The following is a 22,393-nucleotide window of genomic DNA, read 5'->3' on the forward strand; positions in this document are numbered from 1 at the left end:
GGAGTTTGATGCATGAAATTCGTATGCAGCAATAGTTCGTCAGGTTTGAAATCGATTAGAAAATTTGAATTTCGATCAATTGGTCGACCATGGTGCTTATTCCCAGGTCGATTAGGCGTTTTGATTGAATGGCGTGAGGAATGAATTTTATTAAGCCAGAATGTTTCACATAAGTCATTGTCATATTAGGTAGCAGTATCTAATGGTAATGAAGGTCATGTTAATGCTGGTGGCAGGCCATAAACGCGTTAATCTGGATTAATATTTCACCAAAATAATTGATTAACAAATGTCTTAGTGAGATTCTCGTGCGAGGATCTTGCTTTCCACAAGTATTTAAAAGGTAACTTCTAAGACTCATACATCAAGCGACGGTCTAATTGACCTTCAGTTGGTCAAGCAATTTAAGTGTTAACTGCTAAGGTCAACCTGTCCAACGCGCTATTTGGTTAGTAAATAAAATATTATTTTAATAATAAGGGATTATTAAGTGTTGTTTCTGTACTGATGATTTGATTGCTTATCTAAAGTTTTAAATTAATTTAGATTAATTATTCAAATTCATGTCAAGTGCTTGAAATTCAAGAAACCTCATTGAAAACTTATAAAAAATCTAGAAAATTTCGATAAACTCAAGTAGGTCAAATCGTATGTGGAATCTCATTTGAGACACAAGAGCAGTACAGCTCAATTACACTGATTTTTTAAATAATGCAGCATTATTTGTTGTTTTTAAACGAGTATCTTTATCAACTAAAATCGATAACATTATTGTCCATCAAAAACTCTCGAACTAGATTAGTTCGACTATTTAGTTGCGTGGTGGCTGTGGTTCGAGATTACCGTAAAACATTATGCTAAACATAATGATAAGATTGAGTGGTTTAAGTAGATAACGACTATTATAGTAACTTAAATCGAAATCAGTATCTTCAAGTCAGTCGCTGGTAAAACAATCAGAATTTTGTAATCAATGATGCAAAAGGGACGTTCGATACTTGCATTTGTTTTTCTGGTTTTTAGCAACCTCCAGTTTACCTTTTCTAATAGGTAAGCGCACACTTTAAAATAATATATAATGACAATTACCTTCGAGCTTTTGTCCATCACTTTCCAGTTCCAAGTGGCACTACGAGTGCAGCCAAGGCTACTGCACCAAAACCCGGACAACCTCCAACACCACATCCCCATTAAGCTTGGCCGAATGCAATGTTCTTTGCCTGGATGCAGCGGGAGTATGGCCTAAGCCCACGGGAAACATTACTATTGGCAGCCTGATTCCCATTGATGTCTCCACGTTCAGTTTCACCACCGCTCAAGACACTCCTATTACAACCTTAGTGCAATCAGCCTTTGAAATCTTCATCGAAGAGGTCAACAGATTCCTTCCTTGTAGAACAGCTTTTTTGCGTAAATCAGGCAACGAAACGAATGTTAATGTTCAGTTCAATATAGCTGATCAAGAGGTGGAGAGGTTGACCTTTGGGGTATCCGAGAGCTACCAAGTAGCTTCGGTTTTCCGCGCAGAGGAAAATACCTTAATTTTGAATATCTCCGCAGACACATTTTTTGGGGCCAGACATGCCCTTGAAACTGTGGCTCAATTGGTAGTTTTCGATGATCTGCGCAATCGCACATTGCTGCCGAACCTTATCTCCGTTGTGGACGGGCCAGTATATTCATGGAGAGGTCTTGTATTGGATACTTCCAGGTTGGTTTATGAAAATTTTCTAATCCAAACGAATAGAGGGGATAATTTTTGAGTATATAGAAACTATATTACTCCAAAAGCAATCGAGCGAACGCTGACAGCAATGGCTGCTTCTAAACTCAATACCTTCCACTGGCACATCACGGACACTGCCAGTTTCCCGTACGTGTCCAAAACACATCCAGAGATGTCAGAAAATGGCGCTTACACTTCTGCGAAGGTGTATACTGATGTTATGATCAAGAATATCGTGGAGTATGCCAGAGTTCGTGGGATTAGGGTGGTTCCAGAGCTGGATTCTCCAGCGCACGTCGGCGAAGGTTGGCAAGATACTGGGGTAGTGACATGTTTTAACTGGAAACCATGGTCAGACTATTGCAAAGAACCACCTTGCGGCCAGTTTGACCCTTCCAAGCCTGAGCTGTACGATATTCTTGAGGGTACGTCCAAACCAAAGTCTTCAATATGGAAGTTCATACGTTTCAATCAATGATAAATGAAAAAAATTGTTTTCACAAACCCAAAAAAAATACAAAAATATATTAAAAATACAAAAGAATTACATCATAAGATTGATAACATATTTTGATGTCCTCATCACCTTAAACACACATGTTGAAACCTGATGACGCAGAAACATGTCACGGGAAGATTAATGGAAGTTAGCGCGGTTGATGATATTTTGTTCTAGATCTCTATGGGGACATACTAGAGCAGTTCGGCAACGAAATTTTCCACATGGGAGGAGACGAAGTCGACCTGAATTGCTGGAATCATACTGAATCCTTGACGAAATGGATGGTGGATCAGGGGTGGGGCTTTACCAGTGAAGATTTCCACATGAAGGTGTGGGCTTATTTCCAGGCAGAGGCCTCCAAGAGGCTTTACAATAAGGCCGGCAAAGAGTTACCCATTATATTGTGGACAAGCGATCTGACCTCACAAGAGAATGTCACGGATATTTTGCCACCCAGCAAGTACATCTTACAAGTGTGGACCACGTCAAACGATTCGACAATTCAGACGCTTTTGAGCAAAAATTACTCTGTAATTTTGAGCAATTACGATGTCCTGTATCTGGACTGTGGGTTCGGTGGCTGGGTGGGCAGCGACAATAATTGGTGCTCTCCTTACAAGGGGTGGCAGCTGATCTATGATAACAAACCCATAGATATTGTTGGTAGGAGCGGTATTAATTTTTGTGTAAAATGATTTTTTTATTTAAAATTTAATCTAAGGTGACAAGAAAAATCAAGTGCTTGGAGGAGAAACTGCTCTATGGACCGAAGAATCAGGAATTAATTCTTTGGATTCTCGCCTCTGGCCTAGGACTGCAGCTTTTGCAGAAACGTTGTGGACTGAGCCTAAAACTGGTTGGGAGGAGGCCGAAGAGCGAATGTTGATCCACAGAGATCGTCTGGTCCGCTTGGGACTCAAAGCGGATGAGATGAAGCCAGAATGGTGTCAGCGGAACCCGCGGAGCTGTACCAACATAAAAAAATTGAATGGAAATTTCAGGTTTAGATAGTTCGATTGACTGTAATGGGCAATAGAATAAAATGCATTTAATAATATGGCATTTTCAATTTGCTGAATTCAATTGCTTTGTCTCAGATGTTTCTGAAGATGTAATTTAAAAATTTTCGTAAGCATAGGATGTTTTCTCATATTTGGTCTGGTTTTGGCGAGTGTATTGTATATGGGGAAAATGTTAAATATAAAGTTGTAGGACTCCTGCACCGCCAGAAAATATTTTTAGTTGAAACGAAAAAACATGGCAAAGGCAGGAAAAAATACGAGTGTGCTAAATTTCTAAAAACAAAGTTATTGAGTTTCTCCATCAATTAAGAGATTAAATATTTACGAATTAGTTACATCTATAAATCGGAATTCTAGGATGTAAAAACACGTAATCATAGTAATGGCAATTTTTTCTCAGAGAAATCAACAAGATACTCGAAAGCCCTCGAAACAAGTATACCATCTTCTTATCTACGTATGATCGATTGTAGCACCTCGAGATCAATTTCGAGTATTAAACTCTCAACGGTTGGGTTTATCTCCAGTCGATCATACATAAGTGAGACAGACATGGCACCTGTGTAATGTATACAATGAAGCATGCTTACATTAATATCGGGCCTGACTACACGGGTTTTCGGTATTTTTGTTGAACTTCAGTACTTGGAAGGTAGAAGGATGCTCCGGTCGATTATACTTAGATGCGAAGACGTTACATTACCAGGGCTTTCGAGTTTTTGCAACGCACCTCCTATAGTGCATGTATCAATTTATTTGAAGTATAGTGATTCGTTCATTAAGTCACAGTACTCACTTTTCACATAAACAATCAAATAAGGACATGTGATTTGCCGAACGACAACAATTGCGCTACAAAACTATCGTCAGTTAGAGGATGGCTGAATCTTCTACTTAAACAAGAGCTTCTTACCTCGCACCCAGAACTTTCAGCCCCGAATTTCCAAGTCGCTTAAATATTTCAAAGTGCTATAAGCCTGTCTTCAACTTTCTATCACGGTAATTCTTCAAGAGAATCCCCATAATAATGGAAAAGGGGCGCTTGCGCCCCCAAAAGTTCAAAAGTTGGCCCGTAAAAGCGCGTTTCAGTCTTCGCGTGTCGTTCCCGCGATCCAATTCTATCCCCTTCCTGCTGCTGGTTCTTTGTATTCTCTAAAGACGAACCCCACGTTTAACGCGCATAAAGAAGATTCCTAAAAGTTTCTAATTGAGAAGTAAAATGTTATTTTGTAATGGGAATTTATTAATAAATGTGAGTCAAGGAAGTTTGAGGGAAATTTAAGATGTTCCGTCCTTATAGTTTTTGAAAGTTTCACTCAAGTTTCGGACCATAATTTATCAATGTACGACTAACATTTTAACTTTTTGATAGATCATTTATAATAGAAATTCTTAGTGAAGCAAATTATAGAGAAACGTTAAATACGAAGTTTCTCCGGGCTTTCTTTGTACGACAAATAACGTAATTTGTAACTGGCTGCGATTTGTTTTCAAAGCATCATCGAGGAAATTAAACAAGTTTCTTTACCGAAAGGAAGTGTACCAAAGTCTAATATTCAATAAAATTATACAGGATTCGAAATTTAGCATCAATACTGGGAGAGGTGACTGAGCAGCCTGAGCAGCCTGAGCAGGGCTTATTTCACTTGGTTCACTACCATTACTTTCGACTATTACTAGTTTGCCTTTTGTTTTGATTTTTACGGCCAATTCATTCAACTAATCCTTAACAATTTTAGACGTTACCTGCGACGAAAAACTAAATAAAAATAAGCAATTTCGACCTGATAAAAGTGAGTGCCAGAACTTGTGTCCAGTATAAAACTTTAACATTAACTACAAAAATGAAAGAGGCGTTCGTTCTGTTGCTATTGTCCCTTATGGAAGGTAAGTCAGAAATAATTTCCAATATTGTTAAACAAATTGCCCGTATCTTTCCATTATTAATGGTGGAATTTAATTGGCGCAGTTCATATCTAATATTCTAATAGGTTTTAGTCAAACTGCCAGTTTTTCATTAGTGCCATTAAAAGCTGTAATATACAATGCCTGCCAATCATTTTCTTGTGATGCCTTTTACCTAAATTAATTATTTATTAAATGCGGAGGTTATTAAAAGCTCGATTTTCTTCCTTGCAAACCGTAGTAAATTAATATTCAATTAATACATTTATCTGTTATATCCATACATCCATGTCGAATTGGGTATACGTAGCTTGTGCAAATGTTATGTTATATCAAATGTTAGGTTAGTTCAGGTTAGTTTGGAATTATATTATTAAATTGGTACATATTTTTGTTTTAGTTTAATTAGTTCGCATTTTAGGCAAAACTGGGGAAAATTAACTCTGCATGTGATGTTTGGAACAGTTCAGAAATGGGCTTATTTGCGGTATTCATTACATTCCACCTAAAAGCAACTTCAAATTACGGATTTTTATCATTCGTTTTTATTTCCATTAGACATATTTTTTACAAACATATAGATATTAGGTTCCCAAGGTGCAGGAGTTGGCGGTTCGCGTGTAGAGAGGCCTGTTAAACAGCGAATTGCAGCCATAAAAAAATACATAATTTGTTAATGCTTCAACTATCTAGTTCATAAATGCAGTATCTACCTGCATATGTATGTTAACTGCAGCATATGCTTCATTTGTATAGTAGGTCATTGAAGCATCAGCAAATACTACTTTCCACGCATATGACTCAATTTCTTTAACATAACTCCATAAAAAATCCAGGAGGTGAAGTCCGCGAATCTTAGAGACCAGAAATAATTGATTTTCTCCTAATAAATATTTTGCTCGCAATTGTTATTTCTTTCAATATTGTAAAGTTGTAGCATGAAATTCCCGTCCTTTATATTTTCTGTCCTTGGTCCTAAACATAGAGGTTTCAGTCTGAGAACAATACTTCTATATTTTCTTAAACTACAGATTTTGCGTCGCTGTTATGAATATCTCAGTTAGAGGTTAACCCAAAACAAAACCCTATAAAAGTAACAATAAACAACGCTTTATGCCACTTATGCAGAAAGAAAACAAGACATTTTTATATTCTTGTCCTGAAAACTGTAGCCTCAAATATACCTTCTACTACCATATTGCTGAAACCGTTTGCGAATTGCGGCATTATTTACATTTATGCACCCCGAAAGCGTTGTGCAGTTAAAGTTATATTAGGTTAGGGTTTAAATCCCATTGTGTGTGGTAGAATGGCTATTTATTACGAGAGCCGAATTTATCGGTTCCAAATTGCTGGATTTGATTTCAAATGTACTCACTAATAGAGAAAATATTTCCAGAATGTTATATAGAATCAATTTTGTTGAAGTATCTTAGAAGCCCCTCAAGCTAGTAACAATTGCATTCGCCAAATTGTCAAGACTCCAAGCGCAATATTTTTGACAAAGTTATGATTTTTCGAGCGGTGCCACTTTATCTCATGTCTTGGAATAATTGGAGAAACGCAATAAGGTGCTTTACGTAAGCGCAAAAATACCAGCAAATTGCTGGCAAAAATCGATACAGTATAATTTTTCGATATTTTCAATGCGTTACCGACTTAACCTTGAGTCATAACTAAGAAGAATTTAACTGAGAAACGTTTAACACATTGGCTTCCTTATTTGTCGGCTGAGCAGCAACATTTTATTAACAAATGCTCTGTGTTAATGATTCTCTGCACTGATATATGTACGTACATAGATTTACTTGAGTAGGATGCCAAATTTTGGCTACGCAGCGAAACAAACAAAGAAACCTACCCGTATTTAATTCAAAATTCTCAAGAACCAGTCTTGCAGATCCCTTTTAAATTATAAGTCCCGGCTAAGCCGTCTCTGAGATATTCCGACTTCAATATGACGAAAAAGTGTGCCGTATCAATTTTTTTGTGAGTTGTTTATTTGTAAATAAAATCAAAAGCCCATCAATCATCTCTTTGGCAAATATAATTTGGCAGCAGAAATATTGGCGCACAATACCATTTGGTAATAAGACGAGGAGCACTTACATTATACTCTTTTTGAAACACCTTTTCCCATGCTACGTTGTGCAAATTACGCCGAAAATTGCCCTTTTTTTCGGCTCTAGATTTATTGAAAGTAGACGAAGGCGTTTTTCTGCTTTACGAACCTGCAGGTGCCACTCAAAAAATGAAATAAAACTCCCCGTTGCACTCGTAAAATCGTTGGCCGTGAGATGACGTTTCTTCATTAAGAATCTGGGGCGTCAGTGGGTGCACCTCGGCCCTCTTCAGCCCCACCAGGAAATTATTTTCATATCCTCCCCGTATAAACCCGGTACGAATTTAATGAGAGAGAAAAAGGAGTAAAAACCTTTGGAGTATCACTGTCTCTGCGTTTTCAGAGTGCAATATCTTTTCGTTTTTTTTGCTTCTTGTTTGAATAGGTTTCAAGGGATGAAAGTGTGCGCGGCTTTTACGAGACGTATGTTCAGTTAAATGCCCTCAAGGTGGTTTGCGTTAATGACGAAATAAGGGCGATGTTTTGCTTGACAAATTTTTACTAGTGTTAGCTCGCTCTGTGAAGTGCTCGCAAAGGGGCATTAGACTGGAGCAATAGAGGAGCGTACGAATTAAGGAATTTCCCGGTCTCCGATATCAACGGTCGTCGAACGTCAGATACTGCGCGCAAATGATGATTTTTCGGTCCTGTTGTAGTTCTGAAAAAAATTCACTTGCCAGCAGTAATTCAAATATATTTCAAATCCTGGGAAGATACACATACAGTGTGACCCATTTGTTTTGGGGTCAGTCCGTAAAACGTTTATTGATTGTGCGATTTAGCCCGGATTTTCTTTTTCAATTATAGAGCTTGATAAACTACAAATTTTCAGCAAGAACGGCCTGGTTGACATAAAATTCAAGGCCTACTATGACAGTTTGCGGCAGCAAATTTTAATAAATCATATTAGCGATTTTTTTAGAAAAAACTGTGCACGGCACTGGATTGACCACCTCTCAAAACGGGCCTGTACGAAATTTTATCGAATAATTTTGAGTAATAACGATTTTGTAGAAGAATTAAAACTGCACCCTCAGTAGTTATTTATTTTGAAAAATTCATAGTAGGCTACGGAGAACAAGTGAAGTGTTTAACTGTCAAAACAAACGCAACCAACGTCAACATCGACATTAGAACTTATTTGTACTTAATACAAATTAAATTGTTAATTGTGATAATTATGGAAAATTCAAGTGCAAGAGGAAAAACAGAAATTGTTCGTCTTGTTGGCGAGACAACGGCATCGGCTCGGCATCAGAAGCCGAGGCAGAATGCAGAATTCACCATCAGACATCCAGGTAAACCGGTAAGTCGAAGTACTGTGCAACGCATAAATAATATTTTCGACTAATTTTATTTTCAATTAATTTAATATAATTGTTTATTGTGATGTAATTTTCATTTGGTCTGTGTAAGCCTAAGACCACAACTAAGTTGTTGTAAACTATAAATTTTTGAAAATAAGTGGGCACCTAGTGTGCATTTTTCAATTCTCCTACAAAAAATCGTTATTACTTAAAATTTTTCGATAAAATTTTGTACAGGCCCGTCTTGAGAGATAGTTCAACACAGTGGCGTAGCCAGATTTTTTCTAAAAAAATCGTTAGTATGATTTAATAAAATTTTGCTCGTAGAAACTGTGATAGTAGGCCTTGAATTTTACATCAATCAGACAATTTTTGCTGGAAATGTGCAATTTATTAAGCTCTATAATAAAAAAAAATCCTGGCACAATCAATAAACTTTTTACGGACTGACTCTAAAACAAATGGGTCACCCTGTATGTAGGTGCGTAGATGCAAAGTCCAACCTCCAGTCTTGATGGGCCAATTTGGGCAGCTGTGTGATCGCCGTCCTAAGCCCGACCTGTATATCCGCTCTACCGCGTTCGCGGTTTTGTTCTGAGTTTAATGATTATCCAAATAGAAAACATTCATTTCATTAGTAATAATTTGTATTTTGCAATACATTGAAAATACACAATTATATTCGTTTTATACGCGCAAAGTTTATACCAGGTGCCATGGTTAGTAGATAATTAGGAATTACTCTATATCTCATTAATCCTTTAAATATAATATCACATTATCATGAATAACCCATTTTTACATGCAGATAATTAACATAATTAAAGTTTCGGTGTTTACCACATTTAATCGTGCTGCACTGTTGAGTAGGTCCTATCCATTGGATGAATATTATAATTGCATCGGTTGCGGTGGTTTTATTAGTGAAATTGCAATAATTTCGAAGGCAAAATAGCTCAAGGACAAATAATATGCGTTAACCCATTATTGTTGCTATCACAATGATTCTTGTTTTGTTGAGTCTTTCAATGGCTTAAATGCAATACATATAAAGGGTCTAAAACTTCATTTTGCTGGCTTTATTCGTTTTCCATCTTGAGGAAAAATCAAATTCCATTTACCGGTGAAAAACCACTTAAAACAAGCGAATGCTTTCCGCCACGAAATCATTTCGCTTTATTTGAAGAGCACAGGCTTTAAATCCATTGCCGAAGATCCTGGAAATGCTGCCTTTTCATTTCGAAAGGACCCACTCGAGTATGGTTTTCTTATTGGGTTTTAAATTTCTTACCAGGGTATTCACAATAAGAGTTTTACAAAATAGAGCAGCCGGCTTCGATGAACGGAAGACACGATTTCGCGTTTTTCCGTACTCGATAATTAAGCAAAAAATTACCACAGAGGCTGGTTCTGCGAAGCACCGAAGACCTTCTGACCTATGGCACAAGGGAAAATTAAAGCAGTTTTTTTTACAATTTGCTTACTTTACGTTGAGAGGCTCTAAAAGAGCGACTTGGAGCGGAGTCTTGTTTGTAATTTGAACTTCATCTCGAGCAAATATTTCGTTCTGAAACTCGGCACGCTCTTAAACGAAATTAATCCAAACGCAAATTCGGGAAAGTTTTCAAATTCATAATAAGAGACGAGCAGGAACGTTCTAATTGGCCTCCTTTCGAGAGCCTTCTCTGACATAAATATTACTCTAATGGAGAGGAAGATGAACATTAAAATTAACATGCAACGCTCGCCTAAACGAATGCTAACTTAGTTTACGAAAACTGGATATAAACCGTTTCCTTGTCTCGACCCAACTAATTAAAAACTAACAGAAAAAAATTTAGCATTGCCGAGCGACCTCGAAACAAGCACCGCTGTTTGTTTTTCGCAGTTTCCAGAGACTCTCAACGTAGTTTTAATGGGAAACATCTTTTGCTATAATTTCCACTCTAATTATTGCTCTTGGAATGCGAGCGTATTTACTTTGAAACTACAATGAAGCCTCTAATGACTTAACAACTGAGAATTAACGGGGCGGGCTAATTTGTAGCATTGTAATGACGCAATCAGAAAACCGTATACGATTTTTATTTTCTTCACCTGTAGCTCAGTTTTCGCTTATTAGACGCAGTCATAACTCTACCAATAATAACCAGCCGACTTTCCATTCCCTTTCCGCGGTCGAAGTTTCTCATCAAGAGCGACAGACAACGTCAAGAGAAAGTTAGTAATTTCCCATTAAATGAGTCCAAAGATTATTAGAGGTCGGACCCCAAAAGTATCGTTCCTTCGGGGGTTTCGAGTTTTCACGTTTAGCCCAGGTTAGTTCCGGTTAGTTCAATGTCACGCAGTCAGTTTTATCTCCCGGAGTTTGCCGCACTCTAGCGTGTTCTGTTAAAACTCTGCAGCCTCAACAAACCACTTGCAAATTTTCCATGTTAAAGAAAACACTTTTGCCCGAGATCTGTAAATCGATGATCGACAATAATGTCTCTTGGGGAGGCCCAAAGTTTGAGCCTTGGGAAACTATACGTTTTAACCTTATGAAATTGAGTTCCTTGCGGTTTCATTCGTCCGGTGCATACATATTTTAAACCCGAATTTAATTGTATATTTCATATTTTTTCCACCGCAGCTACCACAAAAAAGCTATAAAATTCCCATCAAAACATTTTGTAAAACGAAAAGGATGAAGTGAAATATGTAATTTAATTACCTCTGCGCATGATGCAGCGAGAAGAATGGGGACCAGATGAATGGAAGTTTTTGTTTATTTAACATATTAAAAAAAAAATTATTTATTCACTGAAATAGAAAAAAATTGTGACAAATTCACCATTAACGATGTTGAGTTGGTTTTGGGTATGGATGCTGTATCGTTTGCTGCTTATATGGCTCGCACGCCATCTGGGAAGAAGTCGTTTTCTGATGGCGATATATTGATGTCGCGTCTGTACAGGGTGTTCCAGTTTACAATAGCAGGACTTTAACAGTCGATAGAAGACCTTTTCTTAAGATGAAAATGTTATATAAATATACATTGAAAACGGCTCAGTTTTTGAGATACAGGAAGGCAAACTTGCCTTTTTTTCATTTCTTCAAAATAATTAACACAAATATTAAGATGCGACCACGAAATTTGGTATTTTGCATTTTTTTTGCCGAATTTATGTTTGTTAAAATTTTCGTCAAATTTACAGAGGGCGCCATACGCGACATACTGGCGAATGTTCAAATTGTGATAACTTTTTTGTGCCTCTTTGTGGCAACTTTTTCAAAACTAAAATTGATCCCCCCGTTCATTTTTTCGTAAAAAGGGTACTCCTGTCGTAAATTGTTAAAAGTCACAGTTTTCGGGATATTATGAATTTGGTCCATAGTAGTACGACGTGCTTCCACAGGGGAGTTGTACTAACACCAATTATGTAATAAATAAATAATGTTAAATGTAATGGTCACGATATTAATAACGTTGATAAATGAATAAAAAAAATATTTTAACACTTATTAGACATATAAAAATTGACGAAACTAACTATCTACTATGAAATCCCAAGTACTATAAACTGGAACACCCTGTATAACCTGCGTCCAGGGAAATGCTGGACATAGGAGATTAACACGGGAAATCGGTTTTTATTTTTTCTTACGTCTGCACGGAATAAATTTTGAGAAAAAAACTTTTACATGCAGTTCATAGTACTGACAATGATGATGACGATCGTAACAGGAAACGCGTATTCTGTAGTAGATCGAAAATTGCCCGCGGAGATTCTGTCTAGTGGATGAGGAAAAAGATACGGGTTATGTGTTTGTTCTATCATTATAGGTGAATAAGAAACTTGCTTATTTACTGCATATTATAATTACTCTCAGGATTCTATCGGTTCTGCACTTAATTAACTCGCAAGTAAGTTAAAAGTTGCTTAGAAATGAGCAAAAACTGCAACTTCACTCGACAGGGAGGGCTTCACGCCTATGTAGCTGACGATTTTGTGTTTGTTCAATTCTGGACTTGACTCAGAGCAATCGCGGCCTTGAATGGCTATGCGGAACGCTCGAATTTTTGAGATTTGGAGGCGTTTTGAGCTAAAATAGTTCTAATTAGAAGGTTAAATTTCCAAGTACTATGGCCTACGTGTAAAAGTTTTTAAATCGGAGAATCCCCGTAGGCGCAAAAAAATGAAAAAAAAACGGTTTCCCATGTTAAGTCTCTACGTCTAAATTTCGCCTGGACACCCCATATATTTCGGAGCCGTTGAGTTCATTTAGCGAGATACACCGGTGGCAAATCAGGATTTTTAACGTTACCCGTTCGAGATGGGGACGATGTCAGATGTAAATATCAGAGACTAAGCAAGACCGTAACCGACTCTTTTTGACCTCCAGTTTACGAGCTGCCATTTCTCCACGCAAAAACTCGCGGTTTTTGCAAAATACACCTTTCCATTGACATATTGATTTTCAATATCGGTTATGGACCTGAGGCTCGTATCATGCCGGAATTAAATTTGAAACGTCAGAGGCAGAACATTATACAAAGTTATAATAATAGCTATTATTGCTCGCAAATTAGTTTATCTCTAATGCGTATATGATGGAATTCCTCTGCGTAGGTCGTTGATATCAGCGAATTAGTTATTAGCAGTAATCCACAATGGAGCGGTTTTTGTCGAAAGCGGTAACAATCCAAATATTTATTCGCCAGTTTAAAATGTTAAAAAGACATTTATGAAGCATCACCTTCCTCCCTAATCCACTAGCTAAAGAGCAAGCTTTATCCTTTAGCATAAATCTCTTGGAATCGCACGACATGTTCTGCTTGCAAAAAGCCTCTCCGGCTCTGCATTTAAAGAAATAAGATTATAAATCACATTTTTAAATAACTTAGTAGCTGAAGCAAGTATAGCTAACGAGGCTGTGCCGGGTGCAGTGCTGTATAATTTGCAGTAATGGAATGAGAAACGGTTATCCCTAAGGAACTTAAACGAGCAGATAATGCTCTAAATACTGATTAACGTCTCGGGAGAAATGTGCCGTCTCGATGGAATCACTCGGCTTTAATCACTACTCTAATTATGCCGCTATAATTGAGTGTGTGTTGTGATTGAGAGCTCATTTAGAGCAGCGAAATTTCTAGTTTATAAGGCGTAGAAGAAGTAAAGTACCTACAACACTCGAGCTACATTAGGCAAATTGGCCATTAAAACTCACTTCAGTCGCTATTAGACTAGCGTACCCATTAGATCATTGTTAAAGTTTAAAATCCAGGGTCGTTTCGAAATACATTCGATGCAATTAAATTTAGATTTGACGTGTGTTACAGGACACAGAAAACCCACCCAAATCCTTTTTGTCTGTGCCTGTGTTGCAATTTTAATATTTCCTTAGTTTCCCTTTTGCTTTTGTAGGCGTTCAAGTTAAGTGGTCCGTTCATAATGTTTCCATGCCGGTCCTCTCTGAAACGGCGCTCGGCGAAGAATTCTCTTGGGCATATAATGGATAATTGGGGTTTTAAAGATCTAAACAACTTTCTTGCTCATAACCACCGTCAAACCTAATCGTGCTTGCTCAGAAGAAATATAAGAAACAACACGTAGTTTTGTAGTAATAAAACACCATATCTTCCGACCTTTCGAATAAAACACACAATGTCTTATGTTTGAGGGGTTAAATGCTTAGCCGCACGCCTGGCTATAAACTGGAGGTGAGGGTAGATTAATTACGTGCTTCGATCCAATATCCGGAGCTTTATCCCTTTATTTAAACTGAGCTTCACATGAAAACCCCAAACAAGTTATCGTCATACCTCAACGGATCAACGACCTTGTTTAGTTTTTAAAGTTTCTTCCCACTAAGCTTCCTTTCCAATAAAACGGTATGAACTCATTTTAAGGCTAAACATCTCGCCTGTCCACATGTTCGTTTTAGAGCGAACATTTTATGAAACCTTTAAGAAGATGTTTCGAGCTTGAGCAACAGACTCGACATCTTGGAAACGACAAGAGATCCAGGGTTAGCTGAATCGGGTTAAGGTTAAGCGATGGCGGCAAGGCTGATTGTCCCAGTCTCGTTCCGACCTACTGATCCTGTTTGCTGCTGAGGTTTCTTTTTGGTCCGAATTAGAAGCACCTCGGAGCACCGGAAAGTCACGATTTGCTGACTTTTGCCTTTCTTCTAATTGAATTTTCATCCGACATATTTCGCCCAATGGCACCGGCATCTTCACGTTTTTTACATGCGACTGTAGAAGGTGTCCCAAAGCGAACGAGACGCAGGATACCAGCCGGTATCTGCTCGTACAAAGGTACCGCGATCGAGCCTGCGATTCTTCATTAATTTTTCCATCGATTTGTTTCATCACTTAAATTAGGGTGGAAAGTATCTGTTCTTAAATAAATTTCACGAAGCGGTATTTTAGCAGTAATCTCACAAATTGGCCAATGTTAATTAACCCGTACATCGTGACCAGATTTCCGAAATCTCCACTTGAACATCGACTCTGGATTCCAATCGCGTGTTTTTATATCAAATTCCAATTTATCTGTGCTCTACAGGGAGCGGAAAATTAAACTTTCCGACCGTCTTTTAATTCTAAAATCTAATGAAATTGCTTAGTTGTCGATGTTGTGGATATAGCGTTTGTCCTCTCCACTCCGATTCTGCTGCTTTAATTATTCTAGTTGGGACTTTTCATTTAATAGTTCGTGTTTTAGGGCAGTAAAGATAATTGGCATTTTAAATGCATGTGGGTGAAGGAGAGGCTGAAAATATCCTGCTTGAGCTCATTAAGGCTTCCTCGCCGCACCTTCGCCCTTATTGAGTCTTCTCGTTATGAGAAATTCCGGCTGTGGAATCGGAAAATAAGCAAAACCAATAAAAATACCTGCAGATTTTTCCAGTCGCATTTACGGGGTATTGATGGCGGTCTTAGGAATCCGGGAATTCATTTTTCTTTCTAAGAATTTTAAAGAGTTCTTACCCCCAATCGCTGCTCTTGGAATATTCTCCGCACTCCAAAAATAACATTAGATCGAAATAGATAGAGAAATGTCAATAAAGGGATTCCAGTCGCTCTTCTCCTTGCATCTGGGTCCTTCGACCTTCGAAAAATCTAATATAACAATGGAGTTAAAATGGGTGGATTAAATTTTCGGTTCGTTGAGGGAAAAATTCCTCGGCGATAAAAATACCGCCCTCGTGGAGGATCAGCATAACCGTGTTTTGAGACAAATTGAAATTCTGTGAATTCAATTATTGCCATTTACGTATATTTCGAATTCAGGAAGGATATCCAATATAGAGCGCCGAATGGTGTAAGAACTATAACGTTACGTTCGGGGACTTCAAAGATATAGAGCTAAATATATCCGTTTCTCCTTTACTGCTTCATTCTATTCCTGGCATGAGAGTTGGAACTTTACATATTTTGGTTTAGCTCGTCTAACTCTCACAAAAAATATTACAAAATTCGAACGGAGGGGTGTTTACAATTCGATTTCTTAATGGAAAATTTCTTGACATGTGCCCGGAGAGGAGCGCGGGACCCATCAAAAAATATTTCCTGAGGCGCTTAATTCAATTTGAATAATTTTAAATATAACTGTAATAAAAAGACGAATCCGAGAAGTTCTCGCCGAAAAATTATTATTCAGGGGATGCCCATAAAGCGTGGAACTCACGAGTTTCAGGCTTTCCGCAAAGTCATAATATTTACACCCTTCTGACCTTTTTCTGGCGTTGGAAAAGCACTTAAGCTTTGCAGATATATAAGCAAACAAACCCAAAGATGTGAACTCCCATTCGAGTGAAAATATTGTATATGTGTGGACAATGAAATATCGCCATTTTCTGGGCATTTTCCCATTCCCTCGGTAGTTAATAGTTTGTGACTCTATCCAGACCACTCAAATATATAGATGGGTGTAGGGCGCGAGTTTTCAAATATTAAGGAATTTTCACATGAAGGTTTAGCATAAATTTCCCTTAGCCCAAATTCACTCGGCAACAGATATTGAAAAACATTCTCCTTGTAGAAGTGGAAAGCATGCAGTCTGGAATTTCCCGGAGGTGCTTTTTAGGTAGCACCAAGACGAAGAGGTTTATTATGCACAGTATGTTCGCTCGAATCGAGATCAAAAGCGGCGGTATTGTTGTCTGTATTAACTTCAATTCAATTAAGTACCTTCAATGCCCAAAATCATTAGACCACAAATATTTTCACACTGTTACTGCTAAAAGCGAACCTCGATCTGCCATTAGCTCGGTCAATAGGGGCTATTAATGTGTTGCTATATTGCAAGGTTAACTATTGTAATTACTTGTTTTTAATCGAAGTTTCGTGTATCAAAGGGCTGATCAAGGATATACCAGTGTGATTAGAGAGCTGGGTCATAACTACCACAGACTCAACGTGTAAGAGAAAATTTTGAAAGTTACTAAAGTCTATTGATTAAACGAATTCAGCCACAAGACTCAGGGAAATTCATCCGATAAACAGCGTTGTTAGTCGCCAGAGCTTTGTTAATAGCAGAGAAAAAGCTCTAAACGTTCCTGGCCCCGACCGAGAAAACTCATTTCCATCTGCCGCATTAGTTGGGAAGATTATGTTGTGTTAAATTACTTTGTATTTCTACGTTATAAACAATTTTTAATTAATAATTACGTCATTTGCTACTTGCTTGCCTTTGTGACATTTTTAATACCCCTCTGGCTCTTCCTTTAGGTATTTTCGCCCTACCTGATATTCGCCACTTACTTAATGATTGAAGTGATTGTTCTGCATTTTTTGTTTTTATCTTTTTAACGAAAAATCCAAATAAAAAAAATTCCAACCTGCACGTCTAACCGTTCACGTCGAATTTTGCCATATGGGAAATGAAGCAAGTTCCAGTCGGGAAAGGCTTTTAGGAAAGAGTGGTTAAAGGTAAATTGATTGTAACTCGATTTACAGTAGAGCGCCCTTTAATGTACCCCATATTTACGAGCTCAGAGGCAACTTTCTGATTTTTGTAATTCAATATAAATATTTTATTTACAAGCATGCACGTAATGATGTTATTTCTTCTGTCCTTTTTAAGTGGAAACTGTCTAATTTTCTACCCGAGTGGATGTCACTTTCAACCTTGTTGAATCTGAAATGATACCTGGAAAGCTAAAGCATACTCCCATGGAGTGTCACTCTGCTTTAGGCGCTTAATGTAAAAAGTATCGACGAAAGGGTCTCTCGTAAATTGATAGCTACTATCACTATTCACTATTATTATCAAATAAACTGTTCGAAAGGTCCCCCTTTTTCTCGAATAGATCGACTACTTCGACGCCACATAGACGTCACAGAACGCGCAATCCCTCGCGAATGTTCCCGCATACGTTGACAAGTTTCATGTATTTTTATTATTAATTCCTCTCTGGACTCGAAAGGTTGTGAATACACTTTAGCTTTTTAGGGAGTCGAAATGTAAAAATCCAGCAGTGTTAGGTCGGGGTTGCGCGGAGGCCATCTTTTCTCGTGCGTCGAACAGTGGGAGTTGCTTGAGCCAAAAATGTCTTCTTTTCGCATTGCGTGTCTTCTGCGCGAAACCCCAAAAAACCAGTGCCAGGAATTGTCCGTTCCGAGCAATAACTGACCTCGGAGGAAATAATTTCCGCCTGGACGTGTAACTTGTTATTTCTTTTAGGCCGTGATCGCGCTTATTCGAATATTTGCTGATTCGACTCTTGTATCCAAAAGAAAAATATCAATTTAAATAATCCGATGCCGCAGTTTTCGTTGCTGATAATTGGCAGCACTCAAAAACTATTGCGTGCATGATGCACGTTAAATTTATCGATAAATTAAATCGTCCCGGAGGCAATGTTATTTGGGAAATAGGCCTAGCTTTAACAATTTAGCGAGTGAATTTTATGTTTAAAATATCCTGTTGTCAATTTTTTTGTCCTCGATATTTGCTCTCCGAAATTGAAAAATCGCGTAAATTCATGAAGTCGATTTCTCCAGCAATCCCAGTTCCGGAAGCTCGTTAAGCCTAAACGGCGCACATCATTAAAATCGAGTGGAATAATAAAACAGGAAAACAATCATCAAAACCAAGTTACACTCACGTCGATTGTACAATTCAGATGTGAAATTGCTTAGCGAGCACTGCTATGAGTGTTATAGGAACGAGTTTCGATTCGAGTCTCCTCCACCCTACTCATAATCCCACGGAAATTGTCGAATTTCTATATAGGGTCGTTTCCCAGAGCGCCCTCCTTAGATGGCTGTTTCATTGCCCATTAGTACACTCTTTCATTGGCCATTAGCACACTTACTTGAATCATCTCCAGTCGTCGCATGACAAATAATCCACCCTTTTCGTCCCCAGAAGAAAGGCATTTTTTAGTTCTAGTAGACTAATCCAGAAAAGTTCGTGTCAGATTATTCCAGATGACTGGACGCAAACAACTAGGTCGGGGACAGTGATTTGCAGTTTAGCAAATGGTAATTTTATTATCCTGTCAATTCGGCACCCTCAAACGAGATTAATTTCATTGATGGTGTTTGGATTGTTGACGGATGAACTTTATTGCGTCCTATTTCTCGTTCCGGAGTGCCCCAACGCATAATTGGCAGAATCCATATTTGGCCCGTCTGGCACAATCAATCAGCTATTAAGCTTCAATGCGGTTTCATAAAAAAATCGGGCTAAAGCGAAAATTCGAGCGCGAGTCTATTGAATTCCAAGTATGCCAATATTGATGGTAATGAAATTTAAACTGTTGTTATCGGCGATGGGTCGGAAATGCGATTTTTCTTATTGAGTCCGGTTTCAATTAAATGGACGTGCAGCTCATACTGGTAGGCAGGTGACTGCGCAGCCGAAAAGAGCTTTGTTGGGAAGACGAACGGAGCGCCATTGTTCCGCAAGGTGGACTCCGCGCAGACCACGCCAGACGCATCTGGATTTTTTCCTTTGGCGTTGCTTAAAAGTATTTTCAATGTAAAGGCTCTAGAGCGGATTTGATAATGATAACGTAAAAAGCTCGTCGAAGTGCGTTGTGCATCAGGACTATTTTGCTCATCACTAAACACTAGAAACTTCTTCTCCTGACAATTGGACTTTGATGTCTTTATTTTTGTTGTTGGAAATTAGCTATGTAATCATCTAAAGCATCGTCGTCTCGCCATTACTATTTTACACACACCTAATAATCACTGAAAAATTTAGTAGACTTTAATAGCTAGTCATTACGAAACACGTTATCGTAAGAAACACAGAAACTTATTTTCCGCCATTAAGTGTCGAATTCCTATTTATCATCGATCGATAACAATAAATTAGTCACACCCCCCGTACCATGGGAATATTCCGTTAGATAACAAAATTGCCCCCTGCAAGTATGTGTAAATGGAGCAGGAACGCATTATCCAAGAGTTAATGTCGCGCTGAAAGGGTGATTGAAAATGGGCATATTAACATAGGTGCAGAGTGTACATACAGGTGGATGAAACCTCCTCAATTGCCTCTATGCGGGTCTCGTTTGAGAGAGCTGTTCCAGCGCTTTGCAAAAAATTGAGTTAAATCGTGTCCGAGACTGCCTCCCCATTTTCATTATGGTAATATATTGACCCCCTAGCAAAAATGGGGCAAATAAAGAATTTCGCTGACATTATAGGCCACTATTCGGAGATCCTCATATTAATCTTATAAATCAGGGTAAAGGTCCTTCATTTCCGCCTCTGAAGGATATTATTCTTATTTACGATGATAATGTTTCTCGGGAAATGGGCAGAGAGAATAATCCAAGAATATTTTCTGTTATGCCATTATGTATCTAGCGAGGAAAAAATCCCTCAATAGTTATCCCCTCCTCCGTGGAAACTTTCTGAAGAAAGTTAATATAAAAGCAATAAAGCCGGTCGTCAGGTTTCGGCACAATATGCAATTTTAAAACAGTTTTGTCGAAAGTTCAAGCATTCGTTTCGCGTCCGAGCAATAAGCACGTTCAGATCATCGATCGTCATTACTCCCTACCTCTTTTTTAAAGAGGAGGAAGTGAGATGCCAACGGTCGAATATCACCGATAACTTAGTGTAAATGAGGCGAGGACAAAACATTAAGCACTTAATGTCTTGTTAAAGGCGTGACTTGGGACACGAATTACTCATAAAAGCACCGCTAAGACAAAAGTCTCTGCTTCTCCTTCGCACTGCTCCAATTTTTAAATTAAGTTTCCTCGCGGTAGAAAGTGGGAGTTCGTTACTTACTGAAAACATTTTTCTTCTTTATGAGGCAAAATTGACAATATGTTTTAATGTATTATTTGCGTTATCGAAAAATGATAATGCGAACTTCGCAGCCGGCTCAAAACGGCACCGGAGCAAAGTCTGAGCTACCCGAACAGAAGCGGAAAGTTAACTCGCAAATATACCAACGAATTCGTTTTGATTCGCCGGGTATGTTAAAGGGCCCTTTTACACAATGTAATTGTAGCCACTTTAGAATCGCTATTATAGAGTAGCGAGGCAAACCAATCCGTCTCAAGTGCGAATTCTATAGAGTGTTTCACAACCGGTGGGACAAACTTCAACTACATATGCACGGTTACATAAGGAGTTCATTTCTCAAAAAAAATCTATTGAAAGTCCTACAGGCAACGAGATAAAAAATAATAAAAGTTTATTTATTGCATTAGGCTCATTCATCCATTTGACTGTGTTAAAGGGAACACTTCACATAAAAAAGAAAGTGCAAAAATCGTTTCCTTCTCCTTTCTTATCCTTTTTGAGGACGTGCCCTTGGTGGTCCGAGCACGTATGAGGTTTATGCACGATGGGGCACCTCCACGTTTTCGTTTATACGTCCGAAATTTTTTAACTCGAGTACACGTAACACGTTGAATCGGCCGGGGTGGACCAGTAGCTCGGCCTTCGCGGTCTCCAGATTTGCATCCCTTAAATTTATTTTTATGGAAATATTTAAAAAACGAGGTCTACCGTACCGAAATTGGGAACATTGCAGGATTGCGAGATCGGGTTGCGATAATTTGCATCTTCGAGAGCATCAGGAGGAACGTCCGAACTAGAGCGCCGCAACTAGATTCGACGGGCCCCAGTTTGTGTCCAAACTAATGGAAACAGTTTTGGACAATCTTTGTAACAGAGAATAAGTAAACTTTTATTATTGTTTATCTCGTTCCCCATAGGGCTTTCACTAGAATTGTTGTTGACAAATGAAGTTCTTATGTAACAGTACATGTATGGTTGAAATGTGTCCGATAAGTTGTGAAAAATCCTGTATGCGCGTGGGTGTGTTTACCTCGGCTGCTTTACTAGGTGCGCAACTGAGCTTCCGGTTTTTTTGATCAGTGAAAAATGGAAAATTTCAAGAGAAACGCGACAAATGGTTTATTCAAAGTACTGATCCTCTCTATCTACACATTTTTGCCATATCTCTGGCATAATACATAAATAAAAATGACGCGTTTTTGAACCGAAACCGTTCGTCTAACCAATTTTGCGCTTCCTCGAAATTGTTCAAATGTAGCCCCCCTGCCAAGCCATCGGGCAATAATCGGAACAAGTGAAAATCGGAGGGGGCCAGGTCTGGCGAATATGGCGGGTGCGGTAGCAGATCCCATTTCAGCGATTTGATGGTGTACTGGACGATGGAAGTGCAAAGACTTAGAGCGTTGTCGTACTGCAATATCACTCGTTGGTATCTCGTGTTCCATTCTGGCCGTTTTCAAGCGATGCATGGTTCAGATTGATCAATTGCTGTCGGTAGCAATGCCCATTGACAGTTTCTCCCGGTTTCAACAGCTCATAGT

At 38.4% G+C, this 22,393-nt stretch overlaps 3 protein-coding genes across 10 annotated transcripts in view; 2 read left to right on the top strand and 1 right to left on the bottom strand.

The window, feature by feature from the left end:
* The window catches only part of LOC136342359 (APOBEC1 complementation factor-like), a 130,983-nt gene that overhangs the window by 12,276 nt on the left and 96,314 nt on the right, over positions 1-22,393 (bottom strand). The window lies entirely within an intron of this gene.
* On the top strand, positions 823-3,283 carry LOC136342356 (chitooligosaccharidolytic beta-N-acetylglucosaminidase-like). The gene is made up of 5 exons (XM_066288072.1): positions 823-1,050; positions 1,118-1,711; positions 1,772-2,151; positions 2,403-2,891; positions 2,950-3,283. The coding sequence occupies exons 1-5, from the start codon at positions 974-976 to the stop codon at positions 3,237-3,239; spliced, it is 1,830 nt and encodes a 609-aa protein (XP_066144169.1). The 5' UTR covers positions 823-973; the 3' UTR covers positions 3,240-3,283.
* Positions 4,331-22,393, top strand: part of LOC136342427 (limbic system-associated membrane protein-like) — a 57,237-nt gene continuing 39,174 nt past the window's right edge. For 4 of the 8 annotated variants that reach the window (XM_066288214.1, XM_066288219.1, XM_066288220.1 and 1 more), the window contains exons 1-2: positions 4,331-4,502; positions 4,990-5,137. In XM_066288214.1, coding sequence (XP_066144311.1) covers positions 5,095-5,137 — 43 coding nt within the window. In that variant the 5' untranslated portion in view covers positions 4,331-4,502; positions 4,990-5,094. Of the gene's footprint in view, positions 4,930-4,989; positions 5,138-22,393 lie in introns of all 8 variants that reach the window. The other 4 variants (XM_066288217.1, XM_066288215.1, XM_066288216.1 and 1 more) reach the window with 4 other exon arrangements.

The sequence above is a fragment of the Euwallacea fornicatus genome, chromosome 12 (genome assembly GCF_040115645.1).
Source record: "Euwallacea fornicatus isolate EFF26 chromosome 12, ASM4011564v1, whole genome shotgun sequence".
Taxonomy (NCBI): domain Eukaryota; kingdom Metazoa; phylum Arthropoda; class Insecta; order Coleoptera; family Curculionidae; genus Euwallacea; species Euwallacea fornicatus.

Bases quoted from the DNA above. Each gene is read 5' to 3' on its own strand.
- LOC136342356 (XM_066288072.1), top strand. From the start codon at position 974: ATGATGCAAAAGGGACGTTCGATACTTGCATTTGTTTTTCTGGTTTTT. The intron at 1,051-1,117 runs GTAAGCGCACAC...ATCACTTTCCAG, and splicing joins CAGTTTACCTTTTCTAATAG to TTCCAAGTGGCACTACGAGT. The intron at 2,892-2,949 runs GTAGGAGCGGTA...ATTTAATCTAAG, and splicing joins CAAACCCATAGATATTGTTG to GTGACAAGAAAAATCAAGTG.